The sequence below is a fragment of the Micromys minutus genome (genome assembly GCF_963924665.1).
Source record: "Micromys minutus genome assembly, chromosome: 13".
Taxonomy (NCBI): domain Eukaryota; kingdom Metazoa; phylum Chordata; class Mammalia; order Rodentia; family Muridae; genus Micromys; species Micromys minutus.
Window position 1 is genome coordinate 6105332 of NC_137982.1, and position 10031 is coordinate 6115362.

General features: G+C 50.4%; 1 protein-coding gene across 4 annotated transcripts in view; it reads left to right on the plus strand.

The window, feature by feature from the left end:
* SPTAN1 (spectrin alpha, non-erythrocytic 1) overlaps window positions 1-9957 on the plus strand; it is a 63813-nt gene extending 53856 nt beyond the window's left edge. For all 4 annotated transcript variants that reach the window (XM_080927746.1, XM_080927747.1, XM_080927748.1 and 1 more), the window contains 14 exons: window positions 44-176; window positions 1198-1296; window positions 3394-3553; window positions 4063-4139; window positions 4595-4804; window positions 5099-5395; window positions 5533-5645; window positions 6124-6141; window positions 8163-8217; window positions 8496-8692; window positions 8830-8883; window positions 8964-9110; window positions 9188-9335; window positions 9511-9957. In XM_080927746.1, the coding sequence (XP_080783872.1) occupies window positions 44-176; window positions 1198-1296; window positions 3394-3553; window positions 4063-4139; window positions 4595-4804; window positions 5099-5395; window positions 5533-5645; window positions 6124-6141; window positions 8163-8217; window positions 8496-8692; window positions 8830-8883; window positions 8964-9110; window positions 9188-9335; window positions 9511-9636 (1834 nt within the window). In that variant the 3' untranslated portion in view covers window positions 9637-9957. The remainder of the gene's footprint in view (window positions 1-43; window positions 177-1197; window positions 1297-3393; window positions 3554-4062; window positions 4140-4594; window positions 4805-5098; window positions 5396-5532; window positions 5646-6123; window positions 6142-8162; window positions 8218-8495; window positions 8693-8829; window positions 8884-8963; window positions 9111-9187; window positions 9336-9510) is intronic.
* The last annotated feature ends 74 nt before the right edge of the window (window positions 9958-10031 follow it).

The following is a 10031-nucleotide window of genomic DNA, read 5'->3' on the forward strand; positions in this document are numbered from 1 at the left end:
TTCTAAGTATGTACTAATGACATCCCCCCCATTCCATAATCAGGGGCCAGCGGCTAGAGGAGTCTTTGGAGTATCAGCAGTTTGTAGCCAACGTGGAAGAGGAGGAGGCTTGGATCAATGAGAAGATGACTCTGGTGGCCAGTGAAGACTATGGAGACACTCTTGCTGCCATCCAGGTCAGGAAGGCTAAGCGAGTGCATACACAGTGAGGGTGCCCTCAACGTCCCAACACAGCCCACGGAGGAGTCCTTACTCATTCCAGGACCAGCCTTTACTCTAGGCTGGTTCCACATGACCATCTCCCTCTGTGTCCACTCTCTTCTGACATTCTGTCCGCATGCCTATCTGTCCAAATTGACCTTTTTTTGAGGACATAATCTTACTGGGAAAAGATTCTGTAAAGTATCCCTTAATGTTCTTTTTCCATGTTCAAGGCCCCTAAAGTTAAGCTCATCTCATAGCCATGCCCAGTTGGTCACTGTTGCTGTGTGACAACTTGCTTTGGTAGGTACTGACCTCCACTGTTTGCCACAGTGAGACTGGTAGTTGGGACAGTTTGTTCAGCCACATATGGTCTCATTCTTCTATAGATCAGCTTCCTCCACTTTGTTCAGAGAGGCAGAGGGTGTGCAGAAATCATAGGGTATTAAAGGCATTGCACTGTTTTCAGAACTGTCCCCAAGGTAGCCCAGTCAGGTATAGGACATGTCATACATCTCTAATTTCCAGCTAGCAGATGTGGAAGCCGTCTCCATTGCCCTGAGTCACTCTCCTCACAGTGGGCAGTACATGGACCAAGATAAGTTCACTGGCCTCCCTCAGTGTAGATGAGGTCTATAAAAGCAACAGGAGGTAGATACTATTCTCCAGTCGTTAGGGAGCTAGGCAGAAGGCTGGGTCTCTCGTGGGGTGTACTTTAAAAGGTTGTTGCTCTGTTGGGTGCTCACTTCAAGCTCTCTGTCTAACCTAGACTAGATGGTTCTGCAGACCTTCAAACGTGAGCTACAGCGTCCCTGTGCCATGTGATACTGCTTCCTCTGCTGCCTGTCTCCACTCTAAACTCCCTCATACCCATGAGTACCTTGCTCCCCTGGAGTAGAGAGTAGGAGGACAAGGCTCAGGCTTGTCTCACTCTACCTGAGACTTAGAATATTACCATAGTGGGCTCAGTGGCTGACCTCCCTTTTTTCTCTCCAGGGCTTACTGAAGAAACACGAAGCTTTTGAGACGGACTTCACTGTCCACAAGGATCGGGTGAATGATGTCTGTACTAATGGACAAGACCTCATTAAGAAGGTGAGCCTGGATCCCACGAACAACTTTATTCTCACCCAGGATAGCTACACCCACATAGTACCCCAGGCTGAGGTCTTAGCAGATACTGAGCAGGCCTGTCTCATGCTTGTACAGAGCTGCTTTGGAGTTTGCACACTCCTCATTAGGCCACCAGCTTTTGGCCCTCAGTGAGGAAGGACATCTTGTTGGTGCTTTTCTGACAGCAGGACTTCTAGAATGCTATTCTTGCATTTCTTTTCTTTATTGTTTTATGTATGTAGTTTTGCTTTTACGTGTTTTTATGCACCACATTCACTCAGTGCCCATGGATGTCAGAAAAGTGTGTTAGACCACCTGTGACCTGAGTTAGATACAGGTGATTGTCAGCCACCGTATGGGTGCTAGAAATTAAACCTTGGAAGAGGAGCCAATGATGTTCTTAATTACTGAATGATCTCTCCGTGTATGTGTGTGTGTGTGTGTGTGTGTGTGTGTGTGTGTGTGTGTGTGTGCGCGCGCGCACGCTACATGTGTACACTGTCCACAGAGGCCCCAAAAGAGCATTGGATTCCCTCAGGACTGATATTATAAACAGTTGTGAGTCACCATATGGCCTCTGAGAAGCCCAGTCTCCTTTTCCCTTATTTCTTCGTAATAAAGGTCACTATAGAGCTAATAGAAAACAGAATAATCAAGTAGAAACCACCATAGAAACATGGTGGTGCATTTCTCCAGTGAGTTCCAGCCTAACCTGGGCTGCCTAGTAACCTTGTTTCAGAAAAAACCAACAACACTAGAAATCACCCAGAAAGCCACCACTCAGAATTGGCTATTCTAGATTTTTATTTTATCTTGAGAAGGGTCTTTTGTAGACCAGACTGGCCTCCAACTTGTTCTGTAGCCAAGGGTGACCCAGAACTCCTGATACTCCTGCCACCCCTCCTGACTTATGTAGACTTTAATGGCCATACAGACTTCCCCTCTGAACTGTGTAGTTAAACATGCAATGTTGACTTAGTAGGATTGCATAGCTCTATAGGTTATGCAAAAACCTGTTACAGCGGGGACAATTTCCTTTACTGGTGACTCTTTTCCAGAAGGGGGAAAAAGTGGGGAAAAAACAAAGCAAAGTCTTGGTACTTTGAGAGCATTGGAGAGTCCAGGCTTCCCTGTCTGAGACAGCAGGCATGCTAGCATGGTGCCCCCATCACAGCGCCCCATCTCAGTAACTAGGAGAGTTGAGATTGGGGCTGGGCTGCTCTGCGTGGTATATGCTTTGCCTAGCATCTGTGTAGCAGAAATTCTTGATGTTCAGGCTAGTTCCACAGAGAGCACGGACCAGAGTCCAGCAGGGACTCTGGCAAAGGAGAGTGAGAAGCTTTAGATCTCAGGTGACTAAGTTGTAAATGGGCTTTGCTTTGACCTGGGCAAACTCCTTTCTTTACCACATCTCTTTCCTCTGCTGACTATATAGTATTTTCATATTTAAGAGGTACTTTTTTCCTTTCAGAAACACTAGTAGCCAAGTGGTGGTAGTACACACCTTTAATCCCAGCTCTTAGGAGGCAGATCTTTGTGAGTTTGAGGCCAACCTGATCTCCAGAGCAAGTTCTAGGACAGCCAGGTCTACACAGAGAAACCCTGTATTGAAAAAAAAATAATAAAGAGGGCTGGAGAGATGGCTCAGTGGTTAAGAGCACTGACTGCTCTTCCAGAGGTCCTGAGTTCAATTCTCAGCAACCACATGGTGGCTCACAGCCATCTGTAATGGGGTCTGATGCCCTCTTCTGGTGTGTCTGAAGACAGCTACAGTGCACTCACTTACATAAAATAAACAAATCTTTAAAGTAATAATAATAAGGAAACACTGGTGATAACATCATGCTCACACTGCCCACCCTTGCTAGTGTTCTCCGTAGCACTAGTTGCTGGAATTACATTGCTAGTCCCAGGTCTTCACCCTGAGGCTTTGACTCAGTGGCATCCTTAGGAAGCTTCACCTAACACTGGCCAGGGAACAAATGCCCCCATGACGGAAACTGAGCATTTGTCTGGGAACCTGCAGGAGGTGGCTGCAGCTGGAGGCAGAACTAATCTGTACTTCTTTTCCTGGCCTAGAACAATCACCACGAGGAGAACATCTCTTCAAAGATGAAGGGTCTGAATGGGAAGGTATCTGATCTGGAGAAAGCAGCAGCTCAGAGGAAAGCAAAGCTGGATGAGAACTCGGCCTTCCTTCAGTTCAACTGGAAGGCTGACGTGGTAGAGTCCTGGATTGGTGAGTGGGCTCAGCAAAACCCAAAGCTTTTTAACTCTCCTAGGCTAAGAAGATTTCAGAGCCACACAGTTGTATTTGTACTGTAGAGAACAAACTGATAGGACATAGGCTCAGAGAGTGCAGCAGGACAGACCTAGTTGCCAAATACTAAGAGACATCCAGAAGTCAGAGGTGCCACAGCAGTGCCTAAACCAAACTGGAATGAGGCTTGGACAAAGAAGGGCCTGCAAACTTTGACACGAACAATACAAAGACCCAAGTAGTAGGCGGCTCACCAAAGAGTCAGGTCACATGAGAACTGCTCACCAGCTGCCCTGGCCAGAGTGAACTAGAGTCTGGTATCAGAGTCCTGGTGAGGCAGGCTGGTGGGTGCAGGGAACAGGCAGCTATGTGAGCGCAAGGAAGCTGCCAGTGACTTTGGAATTAATGTGTGAATGTGCCTCCATTCTATGGCTGGCTTGTTTTCATAGTCTATCTGCCATTCTGTGAGGGGGTGCTTTGTTTTACAGGTGAGAAAGAAAACAGCTTGAAAACAGATGACTATGGCCGAGACCTGTCTTCTGTCCAAACTCTGCTCACCAAGCAGGTCAGTTGGCCTTCTGTAGATATGGCTATGGTCAGACAATAATACTTCAGTTCTGGGCCTCAGAGCTTCCAGAGGGTAGAATGCATGTGGAGCCAGGCACATGGGCAGTAGCATGATGGGCTGGCAGGGCTCAGACAAGGTGCCTGCCATTCTTCAGCAGGCAAGGACCTGTGGGACTCACTGACTCAGTGCTTACATGGGTCTGACTGGTGTGCTCAGAGCCATACATGGCCTTGCCAGAGCTTGAATGCTGGAACAGAATGGTATATTTATGGCCAATGAGACCATTGCCACAGTCTGAGGTCTAAGGCAACCAGGAACATAAGCATGTATGACTGAATACTGTAGGAGGTGGAGCTCAGTTAGCCATCAGTGGGCATCTTCTCTGCCATCTGAGCTCAGGCACACTAGGCTTTTTGTGGTCCATGCAATTAGCTTGTGACTGGTCTTCGCAGGAGACATTTGATGCTGGCCTGCAGGCCTTCCAGCAGGAGGGCATTGCCAATATCACTGCCCTCAAAGACCAGCTGCTAGCTGCCAAGCACATTCAGTCTAAGGCCATCGAGGCTCGACATGCCTCCCTCATGAAGAGATGGACCCAGCTGTTGGCCAACTCAGCTACCCGGAAAAAGAAGTTGCTGGAGGCCCAGAGTCATTTCCGAAAGGTAAGGGTGTGGTTCAGCTGGTCCAGTGTGCCTCTGCCCTGCTATGAGAAGTCATTCCAGCCCAGAGGAGTTGACCATGGCAGTCAGTGGAACCCAAGGCACATGGTGAACTTATCCTCTGACCCTCCCAGGACAAGCACAGCTAATGCTGAGGAACAGCAGGCAGAAAACAAGTTGAGAAGATTTTGACAAGGGGCAGAGAGAGCCAGACATCCAGCAAGCCTTACTCTTTTTCCCAGAAACTCCTCACCCATGTACATGCCCACCACTGACATTCTGCCTCTCTACTTGTAGGTAGAAGACCTTTTCCTGACCTTTGCCAAAAAGGCATCGGCTTTCAACAGCTGGTTTGAGAATGCAGAGGAGGACCTCACTGATCCAGTGCGCTGCAACTCTCTGGAAGAAATCAAAGCCCTCCGAGAGGCTCATGATGCCTTTCGTTCATCCCTCAGCTCTGCACAGGCCGACTTTAACCAGCTAGCTGAGCTGGACCGCCAGATCAAGAGTTTCCGGGTGGCCTCCAATCCCTACACCTGGTTCACAATGGAGGCCCTGGAGGAGACCTGGAGGAACCTACAGAAGATCATTAAGGTGCACCTGGCTAGGCGGGCCACTTAGCCTGTGCTCCCTGCCCCTCTCATTTAAGTCCTTTCCCAGGGTAGAGCCCATCTGGGCCAGATGTCAAGAGGCAACGGAAAGTAGCAGCACCTGCCTCCCTTTTGTCTCAGGAACGAGAACTGGAGCTGCAGAAGGAACAGCGGCGGCAGGAGGAGAATGACAAGCTGCGCCAAGAGTTTGCCCAGCATGCCAACGCATTCCATCAGTGGATCCAGGAAACAAGGTGCCTGCCCTCTAGGGGTAACCAGGGAACATGGTGCTCCTTGAAGCAGCGTGCCAAGCCTCCAGCTCTGGGGCTCAGGGAGCTTGTTAGAAACCTGGTGTCTAAACCAGGTACAGTGGCATCTGTAATCCCACAGTGCAGGAGGATGACCATGAGCTAGAGTCCAGCCTGGTTTATACATATATTTGTGCCACTCAAGGCCAGTAGCAAAACCTTATTTCCCCAAAAAAGATGGGTGGTGGTGGAACTGTCATGTCTGATTGGGTCCAGAGCACAAGTGGGCTCAGTATGGTTTATTTCCCCAAGGATAGTGTGGGCACCTGCACTGAGGGAGGTAGAACTGCCCGAGGCCCAGTCACACCTGGCACACAGGCCCGGGGACAGAAGTGCTGATGTGTTTTTCTTTTCTCTTTACATCATCCTGATTGCTGCTGTATGTGGATACTACCATGGCTCCTGGACACTTGGATCCCCATAGAACATATCTCCTCGACGGGTTAATATTGCCTTCTTTTCCGGGCTCGTGGTGTGGTTGTGTCTTGTGTGCTTGTCCCTTTGTCCCTTGTCCCCCAGTGGCCTGGCTTGCAGAAGATCCCAGGATGGGCCTCCTGCCCACCTTGTCCATGCTCATTGTCCCTGCTAGAAAAACCCATAGTGTTGGGTGGGGGTCACTTCCCCTCTTTCAAGGTAAGGGCGCTAGCTGTGCTAGGAAGCCAGAGTCAGTCTGAGAACCCTGTCCATGCCTGCTCACCAGAACTGGATTGCACTCTTTGCCTGTTTTCCCACAGTGACCAAAAAAAATGTATTAAGCCCCAGAGGTCAGTAGAAATAAGGTGGGTGGCAATGCTAGGAGCTTAGACTGAGGACAACATCCAGGTGAGGGGAAAGCTCTGCAGCCCTCTCAGGACTAAGGTTGTCCTATCTTTCCCTGGGGAGGGTAACCAGAATTGTTTGCCCTAGAAGAAGGCAGCATTACAGTGTTACAGAGACTTGGCTTGGAGGAGCTGCAGGAGGAGCAGGGCTGTCTCCTGATCCCAGTAGGAGCCTGTATGAAGGCCACCCTGTAACCATTTGTTCTACTAGCTAATTGAAGAGGCTTTACAAGAACCCATGAGGTTCTGCAGAGGGGAAAGTCAGGCATGTAAAGGGGTAGTGACCACAGAAATCTGCCCAAACCATTCAGGCTGTAGGAGGCTTTGCAAGGCGAGAAGGATTGCAGCATCTGGCCTGCCTACCACAGGCTTCCCTACCCTATGCTGTCTGCCGCTCTTGGTCTTGTTTCTGTGCAGTGCCATGCTTTCTCACCTGTGGCTCCTCCCAAGCCTTGTCCCACCTGGCCCAACACCCCTTGAGCTGCCCCTGGTTCCCACCCAGTGCCAGGCTTCCAGCTGTGGCACGTGTCTGTCTCGATATGCTCTTGCCTCGCCTCCGCTGGTGTATTCATTTGGTTTCTTTTCTTTGACTAGCATAGCATATCGTCGGGTCATTCGTGTCTATCAGTATGAAGTTGGGGATGATCTGTCTGGAAGGTTCTTCTCCTCTTATTTCTCTTCTTCCCTCACTGTGGTTTTACCAATGCACTCTGGACTCCCAGGCGGCTCTGCTTTCTAACCCACACCCTAGCCACTTGGGAGGAGGGTCTGTCCCCCTCTGCTGCACTGGCCCTGCCTCCTGCCCCAGTCCCTGGGCTCCCTTTTCCGGGGGGACGGGGTGTGCCTGTGAGTCTCAAGTACTGCTGGGATAGGAGGAAGCTTGGTGCCTTGCATTGCTAAAGCACTTTGAACTTGGGGAGATTTTAGAGGTCTTCCTGACTTGCTAAAGTCACAAGGGTAGGTTTGGGTAGGCATGGGTGCAGAGGAGACCGGGCTGTGTGCACTGTGTGAACTTGTCCCTGCACGTGACCCATGACCCTGCTCGTTTGTTGTCTTCGTTCACTGGGAACCTTCTTTGTACTCACACCTCTTGGAGGGAGCAGGCTTCCCCCAAGGCCACCTGACTCCTCAAAAAATGGCCTTCAAAAGGAACCCAAATCCAGAGTTCCGTCATAGCTGTCCTCAGCTGGAACCAGCTTGCCAGCACACCCATTAGCTATTTTACTGCCGTGGTGTCTCTTCCCCTCAGTAGCCTAAGGGAACTGAAGTAGTGCTAAGGGGACTCTCAAGTCTCTTCACTGTCCTTACAGCCCCAAGGGCTCCTATCTGTTGAGTTCTTGGCCTCCTGTGGCTGCAGAAAAAGGGGGCTAGTCAGGCCTGAAGCTGCTTTGTTCTTATGGGGAACAAATTGAGTTCCTGGGTGACCTTTAAGAGCTGAGAAGCCTCTGGCCTGTGCGTCTCTGAAACAGATGGGACCTGCTCTTTCTTGGGCCTGTTAGGAGAGGTGGCTAACACCAGATAAGCTGTTTGCTCAATGAAAGGAATTTCAGGCTGTGGGCACTTTTTACCAGGACGAAGAGTCAAATATGGGCACTGGTGTGCATAAATGAACTCCTCCTGCTCACTGTGCTTCTGTTGTGTTTAGGTCCTGCATGGTCGAAGAGTCAGGAACTCTGGAATCTCAGCTTGAAGCTACCAAAGTGAGTGCCCCAAAGGGCTTTAAGCCACCCCAGAGGCTCCCAGTTCAGCAGCCACCCAAGGCTCTTTTCCCTTGACTTAAAGTCTCTGCTGGCTGCGGTAACTGTACCACTTGAAGAGGCTGAGAGGCCTTGTGGTGTACTGAATCCTTACTTCTTGGCACCTGCCAGCTACTTCCTTGACTCTTTCAAGCCTGTGAAATATCAGCTGGGTTCTGGGGCAGCATAGCCTCCTGAGTATGGGATCCCAGTCTCACACTGCTTTTTGTCCCATCTTAAAGCGCAAGCACCAGGAGATTCGAGCCATGAGAAGTCAGCTGAAGAAGATTGAGGACCTGGGGGCTGCCATGGAGGAAGCCCTCATCCTGGACAACAAGTACACTGAGCACAGCACTGTGGGCCTGGCCCAGCAGTGGGACCAGTTAGACCAGCTGGGCATGCGCATGCAGCACAACCTGGAGCAGCAGATCCAGGCCAGGTACCAGGGTGTGGACCAGAGCTGGGGGCCAGTAGGGGCTAACCTAGAGTGCCCTTGTGAACAAGGGACTGGTAGAGGAGGGGAAACAAGCCATTTCTGCGTAGAGCACCTGTTCCCTACTTTTGTTGTTCTTTTAGGAACACAACAGGAGTGACTGAGGAGGCCCTCAAGGAATTCAGCATGATGTTCAAGTGAGTATGGCCCAGGTCCCCTGGCTGAGGGTAGCTGGATGACAGGGACCATGTGCTGAGCTCCAGGTTCTGTGCTGCAGACACTTCGACAAGGACAAGTCTGGCCGGCTGAACCATCAAGAGTTCAAATCCTGTCTTCGTTCCCTGGGCTACGACCTGCCAATGGTTGAGGAAGGAGAGCCTGATCCTGAGTTTGAGGCAATTCTGGACACTGTTGATCCCAACAGGTAATCTGAAGGGGCAGTGATGGACAGAATCTTAGCCTCCCTCTGCCATCCGTGCTCATGGTACCTGCCTCCCACAGGGATGGCCATGTCTCCCTGCAAGAATACATGGCTTTCATGATCAGCCGAGAAACAGAGAATGTCAAGTCCAGTGAGGAGATCGAGAGTGCGTTCCGTGCCCTCAGCTCCGAGGGCAAGCCTTATGTGACCAAGGAGGAGCTCTACCAGGTAGGGCTTGGGAAGGGCAAGGTTTCTTGAGCACATCCGGTACTGAAGGGTGCACCACATAGACAGACTCAGAAGCCCGAGTCTGCTGGCCGAAGTGGCCTGGTGCGATTCCTTACCTGTGGGCACCTGAGGTCAGCACTGGTTCAACTAACTGTGACTGTATCGTCTCCTCCAGAACCTGACCCGGGAACAAGCTGATTATTGTGTCTCCCACATGAAGCCCTATGTGGACGGCAAGGGCCGCGAACTTCCAACTGCTTTTGACTACGTCGAGTTCACCCGCTCACTCTTTGTGAATTGATTGCTGCTCTTGGCGAGCCTGGCCTGTACTGCTTGCCTTGCTATCTGTCTATCACCTTTGCTGCATGTCACTTCCTCTGCTTTCAAGAATATTCCAGACAGTGTTACTTTCCAGTGTAACCATAAGCCTGCTTAGCTTGGGGTAAGACTTAGTAGAAAATGGTGCTTCAATAAACCGCTTCCAGTCACAATCACCATGTTGTTGTGGGACCCAGACCCATGTTTGAACCAGCTGCCCTCATTCCCACTTAAATCAAAGCAGCTGGCTCATCTCCCTTGTTTTCTTCCCAAATCCTGTTTTCATGTAAAAGACAAAATAAAGGACTCAATTCTCCCCACAGGCTTTGTTCCTCTTTATCTGGCCCAGCGCTCAGCCATCCTGAAGGGCCACCCCAC